The sequence below is a fragment of the Rhincodon typus genome, chromosome 10 (assembly GCF_021869965.1).
Source record: "Rhincodon typus isolate 14 chromosome 10, sRhiTyp1.1, whole genome shotgun sequence".
NCBI lineage: Eukaryota > Metazoa > Chordata > Chondrichthyes > Orectolobiformes > Rhincodontidae > Rhincodon > Rhincodon typus.
Window position 1 is genome coordinate 7,248,660 of NC_063341.1, and position 21,061 is coordinate 7,269,720.

General features: G+C 43.9%; 1 protein-coding gene across 1 annotated transcript in view; it reads left to right on the forward strand.

The window, feature by feature from the left end:
• Window positions 1-18,467: 18,467 nt before the first annotated feature.
• Window positions 18,468-21,061, forward strand: part of LOC109930284 (pappalysin-2) — a 340,597-nt gene continuing 338,003 nt past the window's right edge. The window contains exon 1 of the mRNA XM_048602074.1: window positions 18,468-18,987. Within this exon, the coding sequence (XP_048458031.1) occupies window positions 18,468-18,987 (520 nt within the window). The remainder of the gene's footprint in view (window positions 18,988-21,061) is intronic.

The window sequence follows — 21,061 nt, forward strand, 5'->3', positions numbered from 1 at the left end:
TCACCACCTGCAAGTTCCTCTCCAAACCACTCACCATCCTGATTTGGAAATATATCGCCATTCCTCTACTGTCAATAGAGCAAAATCCTGGAACTCCCTCCGTTGCAGCATTGTGAGTGCATCTAAAGCAAATGAACTACAGCAGTTCAAGAACACAGCTCATCACCACATTCTCAAGGGGAACTAGGTTTGGGCAATTAATTCTGTCTGGCCAGTGACACTCATGTCCCATAAGTGAATGAATACAAACAAAGTAAAAGTGTTTGTCAAACAGCAAACTTTCTGTGGTTTAAGGACAACATTATTGGCGAAAAGCCATGTACGCATATGTCTCCAAATACATTTTCTAAGAGTATTTAGGGATCAGGATCTGAAAGCTAAGACAGCAATGAGCCCAATGCTCCTATATGCTCCAGTGGCTTGGACAATCTCTGGAAAATACCAGGAAGCATTGGAGAAGTATCAGTGGTGCCATCACAAGAGCCTACAAATCTGTTGGCAAGAAATGTGATCCACCAGCAGTGTCATCCCCTAAGCCACCTTGCCCAGCATTAAGGAGCTCATTAGTCAAAACCAGCTCCACTGAGTGAGACATGTCCCTGAAACCAACACTCCCAAAGTAACTGTTTCTTTTTTCAGAACCTGGTAATGACAGGAGACACCAACAGGCACTTAGAATCATAGAGATGTACAGCAGAAACAAACCCTTCAGTCCAACTTGGCCATGCTGATGAGATATCCTAAATTAATGTAGTCCCATTTGCCAGCATTAGGCCCATATCCCTCTAAATTATTCTTATTCATGTACCCATCCAGGTGCCTTTTAAATATTGTAATTGTACCAGTCGCCACCACTTCCTCTGGCAACTAATTCTATACACGCACCACACTCTGTGAAAAAGTTGCCCCTTAGGTCGCTTTCAAATCTTTCCCCTCTCACCTTAAATCTATGCCCTCAAGTTTTGGACTCCCTACCCTGCAGAAAAGACCTTGGCTATTTACCCTATCTATGGCCCTCACGGTTTTATAAACCTCTATAAGGTCACCCCTCAACCTCTGACACTCCAGGGAAAATAGCTCCAGCCTATTCAGCCTCTCCATATAGCTCAAACCCTCTAGCCCCAGCAACATTCTTGTAAATCCTTTTTGCACCCTCCCATGTTTAACAACATCTTTCTTAAAGCAGGGTGACGAAGATTGAACATACTATTCCAAAAGTGGCCTTATAGGAATGTCCTCAAAGCCTGGAAGAGGTCAAACATACTTGCTGGGTCATGGGATTCTCTGGCCTGTGATTAACTGAAAATGGAGACGGTTCATTTGGGAACAGGCAGAGGTGAAGTCAAGGCATTGGAGACGCTGCACAAAATTCCAAATGCCTCATCTATCCAACTCTTTGAGCAATACCTGCCCTTGTTCTGGGGGGAAGGTCTGTAGATCACACATTCAACTTGTCAGCCACTTCAGAACCCATCAGATCAGACTGGAAACATGGAGTAGATTGTGTGATCTTGCAGGCATAGGAATAATGAGGCCACTTGCCAATTTTATGCACGAGATTACTAAAACTGTCAAAGGTAATTAATTTATCAAAGCTAATTAATGTAATGTGTTTCATGTAGTACAGCTAATGCTTCCAGATGACTGGATGTCTCAATGGGACATGTCCCATTAGGGTAAACCCTGGTGTCAACCCAATTAGCACTGACCAGCAAAGAATATATAGCACTGAGACACGTTCAAAGATTGAGGAACTTTGTGCCCTTGTCGAGGTAGGTGAGATGAGAGAAGGTGGAAAAGGAGAATGGGTATTTTGGTATAATAACTGGGGTGATGACAGTGAATGAAGCTAGTTATGCACTATGAAGACATTCAGATTTCAGAGTTGACCAAATTCATTGGCAGATGAGCCACCACTACGTTGGAGTATAGGCAAATTGCACCGATAAAGCTGATGTCGCACCCTACTGAACCATGTTATCAGCCTCTTCTCAGGAAAAAACATCACCAGCAATGTATGATGGTCAGCTGTTTGAATGGATGGATAAAGGGATGGTGAACTTTGGCCATGCTCTGTCACTGAGCAAAGGGAGATAAATGTGATCTTTTCCCAAATCACTAATCCTGCTACCTTATGGTAATTAATACATTTTCCTGTATGCAGCACTGGATCAGGGTTGTTTGGGGCAGTTCGCTGTTACCAATTTCCCTTTGCATTCACTTCATGTTGGGTCTATCTACCTCTTTCAGTGCAGGAAACCACAGGACGTGCCTTGTAGTGTAATAGAGGAGAACCCATTTCCGGTCTAACTAGACAAGACTCCTTTTACATTGACACAATAGATATTGTTAAAGAGATTTTAAGGAGGACTTAATGCTGGGTCTAACTCCTCAGAGATCCTAAGCTGTTCTGTCTACAAGTCCATATGACATGATTAGAATGGATGATATGTTTATAGTAATCCTCTCAGTATTAACATGAATACAACAATTCTCATGGTGAGTGAGTGTGTTAGATTCTAGCATATAGACCCTTTAAAGGACAGAGTGGCTTCATTGACAGACAGAGCACTGAAGGATGGTGTATGCAAGATGGAGCAGTTCATTCTCAGGCACAATGTGGGAAACAAGGCATCTAACTTGTCAATTCATATCAGCAATAAACAAATAAAAAATGTAGCATTGTTAGGAGTAGTAATGTAATGTTCAGTTGATGTACTTATTCCTGATCTATGATACAGGCTAATGATGGATATCAGGCAGATAACACTCACAATACTGATATTGTGTTACACATGTGCTAGAGTATGCTTACCTGGTATTACTGATACAGTCAATTCTAGTTTCTCCACTGGGAACCGTTTCCGTTACAAGATGTTTCTTTCCCCTATCCTCAATCTTCAGAAAAGAGAAGACAGCCAAGGAAGAAAGGTTCTACATTTTAATTTTCCTTTTTTTTTATCCCAATGTGTTGGAACATGACCTTGTACAGCTGTGCTTGTGAGGGTGAGAACTCAGCATAGTGAAAGCAGTAGAAGAGACTAGATGGAATTCCCTACACCAGACATGTACAAGAGACGAAGGGGTGAGGTAATCAAGATGATTGAAGGATTTGATATAAATAAGTAATTTCCTCTGGTGCACGAGTCTACGTAAAAAGGGGGAAATCTTTAAATTAGGGATTGCTCAGTCAGCGCTGAAGTCAAGATGCAGGGGAGAGGAATGGAAATCTGGAGCAATTACTTGTTGAAAATAGGTCGAGGCGCGTGGTAAATTGAAAACCCAAAACTGAGATTGTGGATTTGTGCCAGGCAGGAGTATTAATGAGTGTGGAGCAAAGATGGGCAGGTGGAGTGGGTTATAGATCGCATCTAATCAAAAACAGAAATTGCTGGCGAAACTCAGCAGATCTGGCAGCAACTGTGGGAAGGAAGCAGATCAAATCTCTTCATCAGATCCCTATGCCCCTGGACTCAAAACATTACCTGTGCATCCTTCCCACAGATGCTGCCAGGCCTGCTGAGTTTCACCAGCAATTTCTGTGTTTGTTTCAGATCTCCAGCATTTGCAGTACTTTAGGTTGTCTTCTCCAACCAACTTGAACAAGCCGGATGGGCTGAAAGGCCTACTTTCTGCTTTCCATTGTCAACCCACAGTTGTATGGGGCCAAATATTGTGTTTGAACCAGCACTTGGTTGACCTAGCAGCATTCTCCCTCTCTAATTCACAAGGTTATCGAGTCAAGATCCATGCAAGGAATTGACGACAAAAATCAAGGCTGCTGTTCTATTGCAGTACTAAGGCAGTGCTGTACTGTCGGAGAATAGGTTTTTGGATTGAGATGTCAAACCAAAGCCCCTTCAGTCTGCCTGGTCGAGATTCCATGGGCAATATTTAAAACAAGGTCGAGACAGACATTCTCGCCAGTGTCCTCACCAATATTTATCCCTCAATCATCCTCACAAAAAAAGATTATCTGGTCGTCATTACAGTGCCATTTGCTGAGCATAAACCATTTGCCATATGTCCTACATTACAACAGTGACTACAGAAGAAAATGTTATATTGGCTGGAATATAAATGTAAGACTTTCCTTAGCTTGTATCCTATGGCATAGCAGTACTGGTTTGCCATGTATTGGTTCCTCCTGACCCTGTCCACTGTCAGTGTCTATATGATGTGAGGGGTCTCGCTACAGAAACCAATTAAAGATGATGTTTACTCTGTGTGCGTTTGGGAGACTTGAGAAACAACATTTAACAGAGCAACATTTTTAATACAGCTCGCTAATGTGAAACCAGTGTTGTCACGTGAAAGTACAAGGCCTACCACGAGAGGGCACTGTCGTACAATAGCTTGTGTTTAGAAACTTGTTTTAAATACTTTCTGGTTGGCTTTGTGTGGTTCAAATACAACAGCTTATCATCTCCATTTAATATCTATTCAAGACACTGATCTGAGCAGCTGATCAAGTTGCTCTGATCGTCCTTTCTATTGTAGGAACCACTTGAAGCAGATTGGCGGAGTTACAGTCAATGTAAAATCAAGCCTATTTGATACCGCTCTGCTGGTTAACACCAAACAGTGAAGAGGAAACTGTACCCCAAAGAGTTACACTGAAGCTGTGCAAATGTGACAGCAAGCTCAGGCAGAGCAAATTTCTGCAAAAATATTGCTTCTTGTTTAAGGGTGTTGTATTGGTGGGAACACTGAGGTAACTCACTGTTTTAATTAAAACAGAATCATGTCATCACAAGCACAAGTGACGCGATGTACAGACCCAGGCTGTCCTGAAAGGATGGAGGGTGATAACATGAAGCTATACTTGAAACAGATGAGGAGACGCACCTGTTCAAGTGCATTGTATGTAGAATGGACGCCTTGAGGTGCTGCAGCAGTGTCACCTATGCTAGCTGTACAGGATCCTGCAAATTCACTGGGAAAACAGACGCACCAACACCAGCATCCTCGACCACGCCAATATCCCCAGCACTGAGGCACTGACAACCCTAGATCGGCTACGATGGACTGGGCACATCGTCCACATGACCAACACGAAACTCCCCCAAGCAGGTGCTCTACTCCCAGCTCCGAAACAGCCCCACGCGGCCAAATCTTGCCCGGCTGATTACTTGCCCATCCATCACTCTCAAACATCGGCAAAGTGATAGAAGATGCCAACAGTGCCATCCAGTGGCACTTATTCATTGACAATAATTTCACAGATATCCAGTCTGTGTTTTGGCAGGACCATCCAACTCCAGATCTTAACATAGCCTGCGTTCAAACACGGAATATAGATTTAAATTCCAGATGTGAGGAGAGTGTGATTGCCCTTGTATCAAGGCCACATATGACTGAGTGTGGCATCAAGTACCCCTAGGAAATCTGGAATCAAGAGTATGGAGTCGGACCTGGCTCAAGTAAGATGGCAAGTAAGTGGTTATTGGACACCAGGCCCAGGACACTACTGCAGGGGTTCCTCGGGGTGGTGTGATATGTCAAAGCATCTCCAGCTGCTTCATCAATTACCTTTCCTCTGCCGGAATGTCAGAAATAGGGAAGACGTTTGCTGATGATTGTACAGTGTTCATCTCCATTTGGAACTCCTCAAATACTGAAGCAGTCCATGTCCATGTCCAGCAAGACCTGGACAACATCTTGGCTTGGGCTGATAGGTGCAGAATACAAATAATGATCATCTTCTTAATAACATTGGGGTTCCCCAATGAAAATATTCTGGTGGTCACCATTGGCCAGTAGCTCAACTGGAACAGTGCAATATACATCAATGCAGGTCAGTATTCTGTACTGCAATGCCCACTTCTTCAAGTCCCCCAAAGCCTCTACACTAGTGACCAGGCACAAGTCACAAAGGAAACTCCTTACTTGTTTGGACGGTGCTGACATAATCATGCCAGAAGCTCAGTGTCATTCAGCTTGACTGGTTGCCCATTCACTGCCATTAACATCCATTTTGTCCACCATAAGTGTGGCACAAACACAATGCAATGTAATAACTCACTAAGTCTTCCTCAACAGTGTCCTCTCAAACCAATGACTTCTTAACCTCTAAAATACTTTCAAAGAACTGTAGATGCTGGAAATCTGAAATACAAAAAGAGAATTATAGAATCCCTACAGTGTAGAAGCAGGCCATTCAGCCCATCAAGTCCACAGTGCCCCTCTGAAGAGCATCCCAACCCACTTCCATCGCCCTGTATTTCCCATGACCAATCCACCTAGCCTGCACACCTTTGGACTGTGGGAGGAAACCCACACAGAGAGAATGTGCAAATTCCACACAGACAGCTGCCCAAGGCTTGAATCAAACCTAGGTCCCTGGGGCTGACAGGCAGCAGTGCTAAGCACTGAGCCACTGTGTCACCCCAAAGAGTGCTGGAGAGATACAGAACTGTTCAACTGACCCAAAATGTTAACTCTGCTCTCTCTCTCTACAGATGCTGCAGACCTGCTGAGTTTCTCCAGCACCTCTTGAACTCTGATGTGCAGCTGTTAACTTTGCTCAACAAATATGGCAAAGAACGTGTAACAGTAAAGGTGTTACCATAAGTAGCAAGTGGGTCGAATAGTGTCAATTTTCTAGTCACAAGAAACTTTGGAGGTGATTGTTGTTTCTAGGATTAGGAGGCACAGTCTGAGAATTAGGGCCAGGCAATTCAGGAGAGATATTAGGAAGCACTTTTACACACAAAGCATGGTAAATGTTTCGAACTCTCTTCCACAAATGGCAGTTGATGCTAGATGTGAGATAAATGCATTTTTGTTTAGCAACGGTATTGAGGGATATGGGCCAACGGCAGGCATTTGGAGTTAGGCTACATATCAGCCATGATCTCACTGAATGTCAGAACAAGCTCGAGGGGCTGAATGGCCTACTCCTGAGCCTATGTTCCTATGAAATTCCTAGCACCAGCAAATGGAAACATGGCTCAAGGCTTGCATTGTGTAAATGACTTTCCAGAAAAAGGGTATGAGAGGAAGGATAAAATAAAAACAGGTGGTGGAAGGGAAACAAAAAGATAATTAGCAAGTATTAAATGGAGGAAAATAACATACAATTTGAGAAGGCATTTTTAAAGAGTGAAAGTTGACAAAACTGAATTGAAATGTAAAGTTAGATTTGGAAACACAGATCTTTATCACACATAAAAATGTGTATAAAGTTTCTGTACAAATGCAAAGAGGCACCATCCTGACATACCAATGATCTTTCTATCGTATCATTGTTCTTTGATATTTGAACTACAGTATTCTTACTATTATTGGCATCCCGGGAGGGAGCAACTTAAAGTAAGGTCAGAAAAAGACACTCAAATAAGGAATATGTAAACACAAATGAAAAAGAGGTCAACTGTAGGGAAAACAATGTTGGGGAACAGTCACAGACTATAAATGAACAAAGAAAGGGAAACAAGCTTCTATCCACACTTCCAAAAGTAAGATTGGAGTTGAGACCTATCTAGACCATGATAAGATTGTGAATTAGGAAAATGCGCTTTGGTTGTAATAGGAAACCACTGGCCTAGATGATGCTTCGTGGAGTCCTGCCTCCTTGCCTTGCCTTGCCTCACACTTGCAGAATGGTAACCCTTGAGGTATATATAACCAATTGTCTTTCTAGGTCTTTGTCTAATAAAAAACATTTCTTAAGGTCATGGAGTCATAGAGTTTACACCACGGAAACAGACCCTTCGGTTCAACTCGTCCACACCGACCAGATATCCTAAATTAATCTAGTCTAATTTGCTAGCATTTGGCCTATATCCCTCTAAACCTTTCCTATTCATATACCTATCCAGATGCCTTGTAAATGTTGAAATTGTACCAGCTCCACCACTTCCTCTGGCAGCTCTTTCCGTACACACATCATCCTCTGCTTGAAAAAGTTGCTCCTTAGGTCCCTTTTAAATCTTCCCACTCTCACCTTAAACCCATGTCCTCTAGTTTTAGACTCTCCCACCCCAGGGAAAAGACCTTGTCTATTCACCCTATCCATTCACCTCATGATTTTATAAACCTCTATAAGGTCATCACTTAGCCTCCGACACTCCAGGGAAAATTGCCCCAACCTATTCAGTCTCTCCCTATAGCTCAAACCCTCCAACCCTGATAAAATCTTTATAAATCTTCTCTAAGCTCTTTCAAGTTTTACAACATCCTCCCTATAGCAGGGAAACCAGAATTGAATGCAATACTCCAAAAGTGGCCTTAACTAATGTTGTGTATAGTTGAAACATGATCTCCCAACTCCTGTACCCAAAGCACTGACCAATAAAGGCAAGCATACCAAACGCCTTCTTCACAATCATATCTACCTGCAACTCCACTTTCAAGGAGCTATGAACCTGCACTCCAGGGTCTCTTTGTTCAGCAACACTCCCCAGGACCTTACTATTAAGTATATAAGTCCTGCCCTGACTTATCGTTCCAAAATGCAGCACCTCACATTTGTCTCAATTAATCTCCATCTGCCACTCCTCTGCCCATTGGTCCTTGTCATCAAGATCCTGTTGTACTCTGATATAACCTTCTTTGCTGTCCACTACACCTCCAATTTTGGTGTCATCTTCAAACTTACCAACCATACGTCCTATGGTCACATCCAAATCATTTATATAAATGATGAAAATCAGTGGAACCAGCACCGATCCTTGTGGCATAACGCTGGTCACAGGCCTCCAGTCTGAAAAGCAACTATCCACCACCACTCTCTGTCTTCTACCTTTGAGCCAGTTCTGTATCCAAATGGCTAGTTCTACCTGTATTCCATGTGACCTAACCTTGCTAACCAGTCTACCATGAGGAACTTCATCAAATGCCTTACTGAAGTCGATATAGATCACGTTTGCCACTCTGCCCTCATCATCCTCTTTGTTACTTCTTCAAAAAACTCAATCAAGCTAATGAGACATGATTTCTCATGCACAAAGCCTATCAGTCCTTGCCTTTCCAAATACATGTAATTCCTGTCCCTCAGGATTCCCTCCAACAACTTGCCCACCACCAATGTCAGGCTCACTGATCTGTTGTTCCCTGGCTTTTCCTTATCACGTTTCTTAAATAGTGGCATCACATTAGCCAACTACAGTCTTCCTGCACTTCACCTGTGACTATCGATGATACAAATATCCCCTTGTGCAGTATGGCTAATGAGTTGGCATAGATGATCAAATATGGAATAAAAGATAGATATTGCAGTGCTATGTGGAGTTTGCACATTCTCTGTGTATCTGCATGGGTTTCCTCTGGGTCCTCCTGGTTCCTCCCATAGTCCAAAGATATGCCCTGTTAGGTGGATTAGCCATGGTAAATTGACCACAGTGTCCTAGGATGTGTAGGATAGTTGGATTAGCCATGGGGATTTCAGAGTGACAGGGATATTGAAGGGGGTGGGTCTGAGTGGAATGCTGTTTGGAATGTCTGTGTGGACTTGATGGGCTGAATGGCCAGCTTCCTCATTGTAGGCATTCTGTGATTCTACGATTTTATACTCTTGGAATCAAGTTAATGATGTCGTGAAATTCCAAGAGTGAGTTGGATAAAAACTACAGCCATATCCTGCAGGAACTTTGTGTGCCTCAACCACATAGTTCACTTGCTGATGAAATTTGTCCCGTAGAAAATTTACACCATTGGAGCTCATGGTGTGATTTCCAAAACTAAATACTCAAAAAAATCCATTTAATAATAGAGAACATGAGTATTGGTGAAAAAAGACTCATTTTGCCATCACCAGAACAACGTTCAAGAAATACCATTGTAAAGGGAAAATAAAGCTTATACTGTATGAGAGGGGAGTACTTATCGGTTAGCAAGTGGACTCTGATTGGCAGAAGTACTGCCAGGGAGAATACACCAGTTAGACAACTGACAGTTAACTGTCAAATTTAGATAAATTTAAACCTAGCAGGTTGACTGATTAATCAAACCATTGCCCTGAGAAATGAATGCTTGTCAACTATTTTATTGAGCTGAAACAGAGGCAATGTATACAATCAATGTGTATTTTGTTCTTTCTGTCTGCAAAGGATTAATTTATGTAGGTTCTAGTTCACACAAAGTAGACCATCAAATGAGCCCAACTGACTTTTTTTTTGAAGTAATCAAAAAAGGTCTTTGGAGTTTTGTGATTTCTATTGATTAGCTTCATGTCACTTTTTCCTATTGTTAAGGCATCTGAGCAAGTATCCCGCAGACAGATCCTCATTGCATGTGAGTAAGGCAGCAGCTGACTTGTTGTATATGGAGATCCACCTATAGGTTTTATGGTCAAGCAGTACTGAGGGACTGCTGCCCTGTTGGAAGTACAGTCTGTTGGATGAGACATCCTGCCTGTCCTCTTAGTTGGAAGTTAAAGATGACATAGCTTTATTTTAGGACAGGGAAGTTCTACCTAGTGTTTTGACTAGTATTCAACATTTCCTAAACAGATTATCAATCTCGGAAAATCCAAGAGTGAAAGGAGGGAGGAGGAGTAGAAATGTCATATTAGACATGAAATGTTCACTCTGCTTTTCTCTCTTCACAGATGCTGCCAGACCTGCTGAGTTTATCCAGCATTCTCTGTAATTCTATATCAGATTTCCAGCATCCACAGCATTTTCCTGTTATGGTCCCTGATAGTTTTACAGCCAGAAGTGCTAGTGACATAGTGCTAGTGTCTTGGAGGTCGAGGGGTAATAGGTGTAACATCTGTCAATGAACAGGGGTTTCTGTGGGATGGTGGATATTGCTAAATACATGTTGGGAGTGCAACCAGAGACAGAGTGGAGCTGGGTGAAACTTGTTGGCAGTGGATGTCTGACACTCCGGTGCTGACCTCTCTCTTTGGGAATAGTCGATCAACTGTGAGGTTTTCCATTTTGAATCTCATGTATCCACAGTTTTAATTTCTAAAGACCTCTTTTTCTTTTGCCAACTCCTCCCATTTCTCTGCCTTTTTTAAGTCCAGTTTTCAACAGGTTGTCCTTTGCTTTTTTGATGTGTTTCTCTGCCGGTGACCTTTGCATCATCCCATCTGTTAATTGGAAATTAGCTTGCAGGTTGCCTGAGCTGTTAACCCTCCCTGTCAATGATGTATCTGTTATTTTCCTCCCTTCAGCATTTGTGAACACTTCCTCTTGAAACACCTCCCTAGTTTTAAATTCTAATAAAGTGTGCACATTCATAGCTTTAACCTATCTCTTTTCTTTACAGAAACCAACTGTACATGAATGAATCACAGAGTGGTGCAGGACAGATAAGGGTAATCTGGACCAATGTGACAGTGCTGACTCTTTTGGAGCTAATCGATTAATCCCACGCTCCAGTTCTTCCTTCACAACCCTGAAAATTATTTCCCCTTAAATATTAGTCCAAATCTCTTTTAAGTTCTGCTACTGATTTTTTCTGCCACCCTTTCAAGTAATGCATCTGATCATCTTATGTATATATCCAATGTTTCATGGCTTCTGTTTTTGATTTCTACTGTTTGCAATTTTTTAAATTGTCATTTGCACAGTGTCAGCCCAATTAGCTGGGGTGGGGGATCGGTCAAACAGACTTGGTGGAGCTATCAACTTTTACTTCAGAATTGCTTATTCATTTCAAACTTCTGTCAATGTATCCCTGCATCATACAGCATCTTTTGAAACCTCAGGGATGCTCTAAGACCATTTTATGGCTTATTCATTTTGAAGTATAGTGGCCATTGTAAAAAAGAAAACATAACAGCCCTCTTGTGCACAGAATAGCAATGGGATAAATGACCGGAAATATTTATATGGTGTTAGTCATGGTATAAAGAGTGTCCAAATATCTAGAATACATACATATATTATAAAGACCTGTAAGTTTAAACTATGGATGAAATGTGAACACCATATGGTCAAAAGCATTGACATGTTTGAAGGAATACATTAGAAGAAACAAGACTGAAGATTGAAGTGAATGATGTCACAGTGGAACCTGTCTTTTTTAACTGAATAACAACAGAAAATGGCAGCTATGCAGAAGGTAGACAAAAGGTAGAAATAGCCAGGACTAAGTTTGTGAACGTAACAAATGCGCTAACAACAAGAAAATCGAAGTTTGTAACGAGGGCAAGCCCTCATAATATGCTACATTCTATCCAGTTTCCCAGATACCGCAGAAACCTGAACCATGAGTCAAGATGTCTGGAAGAAAACGGAGGCCTTTGAATTGTGGATGCTAAGACGCTAAAAACAAAATCCATATTCAGACCATAAGAGAAATGAAGAGGTGCTTGAAATTTCAGGAGCAAAAAGAACTCTTAAGAAAAGCAACATCCAGAAACGAAAATGTCAATGTTTTGGTCATGTGACCAGAGCTGAACTATTACAGAAATCTCTCTTACAGAGAAAAGTGGGGGCAGGAGGGAGAAGGGTCCACCAAGGGGTAGTTGGATGATCACAGTGTAGGTGCAGATGAGCTGCAATAGATGTATGAAGAGACTGCAAAGAAGACCAGTACGACAGCAGACCTCCCAGCACAAGATCTATTAACACGGGCACAATTTTCCCGTTATTCTGAGAATGTATTGGAATATTTTATATCCTCCTACGAGTGCAAACAGGATCTTAGTTAATATCTCATCTCAAAGTGGCACTTCCAACATCGCACCATTGAATTATTAAATCAAGATCCAGAGTGTGACTTGCACACAAAACCTATTTAATCAGAAGTGACAGTCCTATCACGGAGCCAAGAACATGTTGATCCTCAAAATTCTTCTCTCCTCATTCTTCTTCTGTCCACTGAACACATATTCAGTCCAGAAGTTTGTGTGGAGCAATATCTCTTTGAATGTTGTCTTGACCCCGTATTAATTGAGTTAAAAAAATACTGCAGATGCTGGAGACCTGAAATAAAATGCTGGAAAAGCTCAACCAGCAGGTCTGGTAGTGGAAGAAATGGAGTTAACAATATTAGTTGTTTTATTTGAGGAGTGGGCTAAATGACCCTTCTCCATTCCATAGCTTGTGAGCATATATATTCACATTATATTTTGCCATATAGTCCTCTGTGATAGATTACTGGACAGGCATTGGTTATACAGTATTGCAACTGGTTGTGATCTTTCATATTCAGCATTTCGTTACTGGATAACACAGTAGCTTCTTTTCCATGAGATAAAAAAGACTCTCTCAGTGATTTTCAAGAAACGCAATACACCTCCATATAGGCAACTTGCTCATTGATGTCTAGGAAGACTCATTTCTTTATTAACATTCTCCACTTATTCATTGCGAGCTGCTAGACTAAGTATTCAGGATCTGGAGATATTGAAGTGGTGAAGCTGCACACTGCTGGTGACAAACATGTTAATATGTTAGAATATCATTTCACAATCTCCTCCTTTAACCAAAGCATGATTTCAAGTCTGATTTTACTGCGTAGAAAATTATAGTGACTCACTCTGTGTTACCGAACAATTGTAGAGTAGAATGGCTGGGAAATACTGTTGGGAAAAAGAGTGGGTTAACACATAGCATTCTTGTATTATATCCCTCTGCCCATTATTTATATAAAGGCATTAACTCACAGCTCCCCTTTTAAGCATAAGGAAAAGAAATGTTTCGAGTGTTTTTTGGCTATTAGCACTATCAAAAAATTCCAGAAATTGATAAAACTTAGAACAAAAATCATTTTTGGCAATTCAGTGAATTGCACTTACTGGAACATGAGCCTGCAGAGGTCATTAATTATGTAAAGTTATTTTAATTCACCTTGTCTTTTCTATAAACATGGGCAAAAGTGGAATATAGAAAAAAAAACATACAAGAAACTATCACACCAGTGACAATATATTTTCCTGAGGTGTTTTGCAATGATACCCAGTTGAACGATCTCCTCAACATGCCATCAATTTGGTTCATGTCACAGATGACAGGGCAGTAAGTGAAGAAAAGGGCAGTTAATTTGTTCTAAATTAACTGAAACACAAAGTTCTACAAGAATGGACTATTTTGCAGACAACTGATAACATATCCAATGACAGAATAAAGCTCTCTCATTGTTGGTTCAGGAATAATTGCACAGTAAGACAGTTTTGTTGAATTGGTAAGTTTTGTTTTAAACTTAATTTGTGTGCTTCTACTGTGCAAGATGTTTTCTAATGCCCACTCCCTGTCATGTTATTCTTCATGGATATTATCCTGGGCCACATACTATCCTGTTGAGCAGTCTGTTTGAAGTACCTAGCTGAAATTGACCATTGTTTCTTTTTTATTATTCGATGTGATGTGGGTGTCACTGAAGAGGCAAGCATTTGTTGCCCATGCTTAACTGCATTTGAATTGAATAACTCACTGGACAATTTCAAAAGACCGTTAAGAATTAATCCCCTTGCTGTAGGTTTTGAGTCAGAGATGGGGACTTATAATTCAGTTTTCTTTGCAAATTATGAGCTCTGTTGTTGATTTCCAAACAGTCCCTATTTGTGAAATGTAAAGTTAGACATTATGTTACTGACTTCGGCAATATTTCTACTATATGACATTATAGCATGATGCTCCCAACTGTGGTCAGAGAGGGTAGCAACTTTTACACCATCAGTTTGTGCTGCATTCAAAACAGACAGATAAGATCAAAGTACTGTGTGCCAACCCATTATACTACCCAGGCTAAGCACAGTCAACCATCAATACTATTACGAATGCTGATCCAGATCAATGTAAATAAAGTTGATCTGAATTCCTTACAATTCGTTGTTTCTGAGAAATTTTATTTTCTCCTATGTTACGGTAATGCATCAAGGAATGTCTGTAGGTGAGCCAGGACAGTGACACAGTCCACAGCTTGATAGTGCAAGCAGATACAGATCCAGCAACGTTAACTTGCGCTACTTGTGCTGATGATGACAAGGGATTTAATGACTACTGAACCTGTTGCAATGCCAAATTATCCATTTATATACAGTAGGATGGACAAATTGAAACTGGAGTGCCTCCAGTGTCAAGCCTCCTGCTGCGTCAGTAAGTCTTCATATGGTGATTTGGCAGTACCGCAGATCCACTAGGTTTTGGAAGCATTCATATGAGAGTCCTGTGGGACGACTTGCTTCAGACAGTTTGTGTACAGTACCTTGGCTGAATCTAGAGTGAAAGTCAGATTTATTCCACAGACAGGCCTGTGGAGCAATAATGAGCTTTCCTTTGATTATTAACCTGCTTCATTCAACTTGGGGCTACAGAAGCTGTGTGAAAGAGAGCTGATAGGGAGCACCTGATCCATCTGAAGGCATGAACTTCACTGAGCCACAGATCAACCCCCTTGTGTATTAAGCTGATGTATAATCAAATGTTTCTTTGCTACCTTAACCAACACATTTGGAGGTAACCGTTAAATCAACTCTTCTGTCATCACCATGCAAACAGTATTGTTTTCCCATTGGACAAACCTCTACGATAGTGGCAGTGAAATGTGTCAATGGGATAGATGTTGTGTTTTACAGACTGATACAGGTTGAGATATTACAGATTTAATTCCAGGTCCATGCTGACTTGAACCGAATGGCGATGCAGTTGGGCCCTTTTCCTTTAATCACCATCTAACCTAATTTGCAGATGTTGACATAGCTTCTGCTTCACACACTGGCTCTAGCAGTGGGTTTCAGAGCCTTTTCATCTTCCATTTAGAAAGATTCTCTCCTGTCCTCTGTAATTTTATCAAATATCATGCTCCTTCATGCTTCAACCCTCGTCCATGACTGGAACTGTCAAGTTTCCATCCATTTGCATTGGTGATTTGAAACACCTCAATTAAATTGCACTGTAATCTTCTCCCTGCTGGTGAAATGTTCACACTTGGCTACAGGATGTAGCTGTGTCAAGATGCATTAGTTCACATCTGGCCTCACTGTGTTGAAAATAGCACCTGGCTCTCCTTCCAGCTCTTTTCCCCTCTCCAAATCGAGGAACTGGGAAACGATACTCCATTGCAGCCTGCTTTTCAGCTCTCACAGTGGCTATGATGTGCTGCCCATCTGAAGGTGATATGGATTGCTAATTTTGGGACAAACTCAGTAACACACGCACCCCAAGAGTGCAGATAACCGTTACACACAATACAAGTAGGCTATTTGGCTCCTTGAGCCTGCTCTGCTATTACATTAGATCATGACTGGTCATCTAATTCAACACCATTTGACCATCTTATCCCTTGAGATCCTTAAAATGTAGAAACCTATCAATCACTGATTGGAACATGCTCACTGACTGAACCTCTAGGGATAAAGAATTGCAAAGATTCAGCACAGTCTGAATGTTTCACCATCCTCCTCATCTCAGTCCTCACTCCTTATTGTGGGACGGTGGGCCAGATCTTTTGCATCTCCCTTGACCAGTTCCTCTGATAGTTTTGTTAATATTCAGTGAGCTCACCTCCAGTTGCTCTAAACTCTCAGGTGCTGCAAGTAACTTCTGGTTGTCAAATCTCCAAGCGCAACTCCAGTGCCTCCGGACCCCCTACCTCAGCCAAAGGCGCTTGAAACCTCGCAGTCACTCAGGAAGTGCTGGGAACCCGAATCCTGGGCCAATAATTCAGCAGATCTTCAACAGCAATTGCACTTGCTTTCTTAACGGTTATAGGAGCGGTGTTGAATCTGGCTGCTGACTTATTTATTTCTCTCTCCACCCCCACCCCCCAAACCCCCTCTGAAGTTCAGTTTCTGAGGGCAGACGCCTGGAGCAAAAACCACCACAGCCCCGCGGCTGGGAATGCTCAAGTTCCCACATTGTTTGTCTGTAACTCCGAAACCCAGAAGGCAGGAACAGTGTCCAAGTTCAATCCGGGCCGCGTTACCGCCTCCCACTGCGGGCAGCTCGTACCCAGAAGGGGCCCCCCAGACCACGGCACTGGCTGCCAATCCATTCTGCTCTGATCGCCAAAGATGTGCTGCTGCTGTGGTCTCAGCTCCCGTTTTAAAGGCGACCCGCTGCCGCCTGAGAGAGAGCGCGACCTTTCAATTCACTGCCTCCGACACCAACACCACCCCCACCCCCACCAAAGACACAATCCTGACCAACAATCCTGACTTCCAAAACAAAACAAAAATCAAATATATTAACAAAACGGAGTCGGCAATTGTTTTGAAAACAAAAACAAGCAGACGGTGCTGAAGTGAAAGCCGGGGAGGGGGGGATTGAGGAGAAATGATGATCTTGGTGAAACTCACACCTTATTCCAGGGGGCAAGGCAGGTGGGTATCTGTTTACTACAGCCCCATTGGTTTAACAGGATCCAGTGCCAGACGATTGTGAACACACATACATCACGAGGCGTCTGGTCTCATTGTATCCGCGCGGAATACAATGTTTATATGTATCTAAATGTGTCCATACTATGAGGTGTACCTACAGCTCTGTAAATGTATCAGTGTGTATTTTGTCAGCTGGTGTATCTATATACATACACACGATTGAGCAGTATCTATGTGTGTGTGTGTGTTTTGATATTGGTGACTATATTGCCTGTGAGGGTGTAGCTATCGCCGGTCTCTGTTACTTGAAATCCCACCCCCCCCTACCCCACTACCCCACCACCCTCCGGTCGCTGTGGGTGGAGAGAACTGATTCAAAGTTGAAAACGGTGAACGTAATTGCCCCATAAGCGAGCCCCGGGTCAAGGGGGTGGGGTAGAGATAATGTTGTGGGGGTGCGTGTGTGTGTGTGGCGGGGCGGGGGGGGGGGGGGGGGTGGTGTGGAGTTGGGGGTACTGGTGACAACTCGGTGAGCCGGTCCCTTTCCAGGCAAACTTATCTGGGGAGGGCATGTGAGGGGAGCTGTGCAATGCAAGAGAGGTCTAGCAATCGGGATTATAGAGACTGTTTGTTAACCCCCGCCCCCCTCTCTGTTGCACCAAGTTGAATCTCAGTCTGTCGCTGTTTACAATTTGACCGGCATCTCCCACCCTCCTCTGCCCTTACTTTTCCCTCACGGATCACATGATGTTTTATGAAGAGATACAAGCCGACCACCAGCCTCCCCCTCCCCTCGCCTCTTTTTTTAAAAAAAACACAAAACCTCGCTGAAACAATGAAGGGCAGTTGTGTAGAGATGCCAAGGAGATGTATAAAGGGGGTGGGAGGGGGAATAGCCGCGTTCAGGGTGCAGAATGCAGAGAATTGGGAGGACAGGACACGGTATAAAAAGAGGCGAACCTGCACTAGGGAGAGCAATACTGGGAATGAGAGGGACAGCAAACAACAGGACCTGTTCACTGTTTGGCATTGCAAATGCAGCAATGTGCACATTACTCAAACAGTGAGAGTTCTGTTCTCCGGCAAGGGCGAGTTTAACATTCAGAAAATTCAAACTGCAATTTATTTTAAGGGACAATTTCTTTTGGAAGTTTTATTTTTCGAAAGTTTTATCTGGTTGTCATTTACCTGGGGTTTCTCTGCACCCCCCCACCTCAGGAGTTGGGTGTGTGGTTCACTCGCCATGCCGTTTCTCAGACTGCTACTTGTCCTCAGTATCTTGCTGGAGCTCTGGCCACTCTGCCCGGTGCGGGCCAGCCCGCACTGGCGCTACAAGCGAGCGCTGGTGTCCCAGGCAGAGAGGCGGCGGAGCGGTCCCGGGGAAGAGCGCTGCTGGATGGCGGAGAGAGGAGGCAGGAGCCGGCGGAAACGGCGATGGCAGCAGGAGCAGGAGCTGGTGGTAGCGGGAGACGGACAGCGGGCAGCTCCTTGGAACCCGTCCCCACCGTGGGCTATGGAGCACGGGCAGCTCCGGGGAGGGTACGGCGCCGGAGATACCGGCTCGACCCCCGGAGGCTGCAGGCGCCCTGCCCGGGGCTCCGGAGCGGCAGCATGTGAACCCCAGGCCGGTACCGTCCTCTACCTCTCCGGGGGCAAGGAGCGCCTGAAGCCGCGGCGGGAGCTCAAGATGCCCCGGGGACCTTTCACTGCCGACATGTGGCTGAAGCCGGAGGGAGGTCAGAATAACCCGGCGGTAGTGGCAGGTAAGGACAGGGGCTAAACTTCTAACAGAGCGCTTGTAACCAAATCCGCACCAACCACACTCACACACACACCACCTTTATTTACTCATCCATCGCACTGGGGGAAGCTCTGACTACAGAGAAACTGTCTCTGCATCGTTTGTCCCTCCTGACCTACAACTTGTCGAAACACCCAGCACCACAAACATCACCTATACCTTCTCCAACACCTGTACCATCCCTGTTACCTGTAACCAGCCACACAGAACTGCACCATCACAGTCCACCTGTAACCAGATGCACACACCTTTACCATCCCCGTCACCTGTATCTTCCCCTTTACCTGTAAACAGCTGCATACACCTGTACCTTCCCTGTCGCCCCGAACTAGTCGCATACACCTGTAACTTCTCCATCACCTGCAAGAATCTGCATACATCTGCACCTACCCCATCACCCGTAACCAGCCGCATACGCCTGTCCCTTCGCCCTCACCCGTAACCAGCCGCATACGCCTGTCCCTTCGCCCTCACCCGTAACCAGCCACATACGCCTGTCCCTTCGCCCTCACCCGTAACCCGCCGCATACGCCTGTCCCTTCGCCCGCCACCCGTAACCAGTGCAAACACCTTGTCTTCCCTGTCACCTGTACCTTCCCTGTCACCATAACCCACCGCATATGCCTGCTCCTTCCCCGTCACCGTACCTTCCCCGCCAGCCATAACCAGCTGCTCGCACCTGTACCTTCTCCGTCACATACCCTTGTACCTTCCCTGTCACCTGTACTTTCCCATCATTGTAACCAGCTGCATACACCTGTACCTTCCCCTCCACCTGCAACCAGTCAAATACACTGTAGCTTCCCTGTCACCTGTAGCTTCCTTGTCACCTGTACTTTCCCATCATCGTAACCAGCTGCATATGCCCATACCTTCCCCGCCACCCATAACCAGCCGCATACACCTGTACCTTCTCCGTCACCTGTACCTTCCTGTCATCGTAACCAGCTGCATACACCTGTACCTTCCCCGCCATCTGTAACCAGCCGCATACACCTGTACCATCCCTGTCACCTGTAAGCAGCCGCATGCACCTGTAGCTTGCCCGTCACCCATAACCAGCCGCGTGCACTTGTATCTTTTCCATCGCCCATAGCCAGCTGAGCACCCCTGTACGCAGGCCTCCTTCATTGCCTGTAACCCAGTACCCAGACCTGTACCTTCTCTCTCACCGGCAACAAATACTCTCCAGTACTTGCCTTGCCATTTGCAACAAGTGCAATTCGACAGCTGTGCTGTCTCTAGCAGTTGTACAACCACAACTGCACCACTGAACTGTCCCAAGACTTTATACCGAATATGCAGCAATAGTTCTTCCATGTTTGTCATTTGTACTGACGTACAGGCATACCCTGAGCTCTTGTACCACCTTGCGCACACTGCTTGCTCCATCTCTCTCGTGTATCGGATAAACCTGTGCATGTGTGCCATTCCACTTCTTGTTCCACACCTGTACCATGCGGCACATGAATGAAAAATACTCCTACATTTGTACTATTTTAAACCCTTGTGCCAAATATTAGCCAACAGCTGTACCTCTCCCTGTCATGTTTACCAAATATAGACCCATGCCTTTCCATCTTCACCAAATCACATCTATTTCCATACCTTGTAGTGGCATCCCCTTTAAAAGCATCCAGTATACATTTAGAAATGTAACATTGCAAATAGTTGTCCCATAAACACATCAAGCCACGTACTGTCTGTGTTCTGTGTAACAATTGTACACATTTATAAGCGTTCTATATGTCTGTCCATGGTTTACCAAATTTTGTAAGGTTTATGGGCAGCTCTCTCCTAGTTGGGAAAGGCAAGTAGTTATTGAACGATGAGCAGCACTCCACTCTGAGTATGGTTGACCAGAAACATGGCTCTCTCTTGCTGCTTACCTTTGGTCTGCGGGAATGGTTAGAAGAACCTGAATCTGTTTGGCCTTGTCATGGATGCTCCTGATGTGGCCAACAAGTTCCAGGGTAGCTCTATACCTAGATTTTCTCCCTCTGAGGCAGGGACATATGAATTGGGAGCAGGGATAG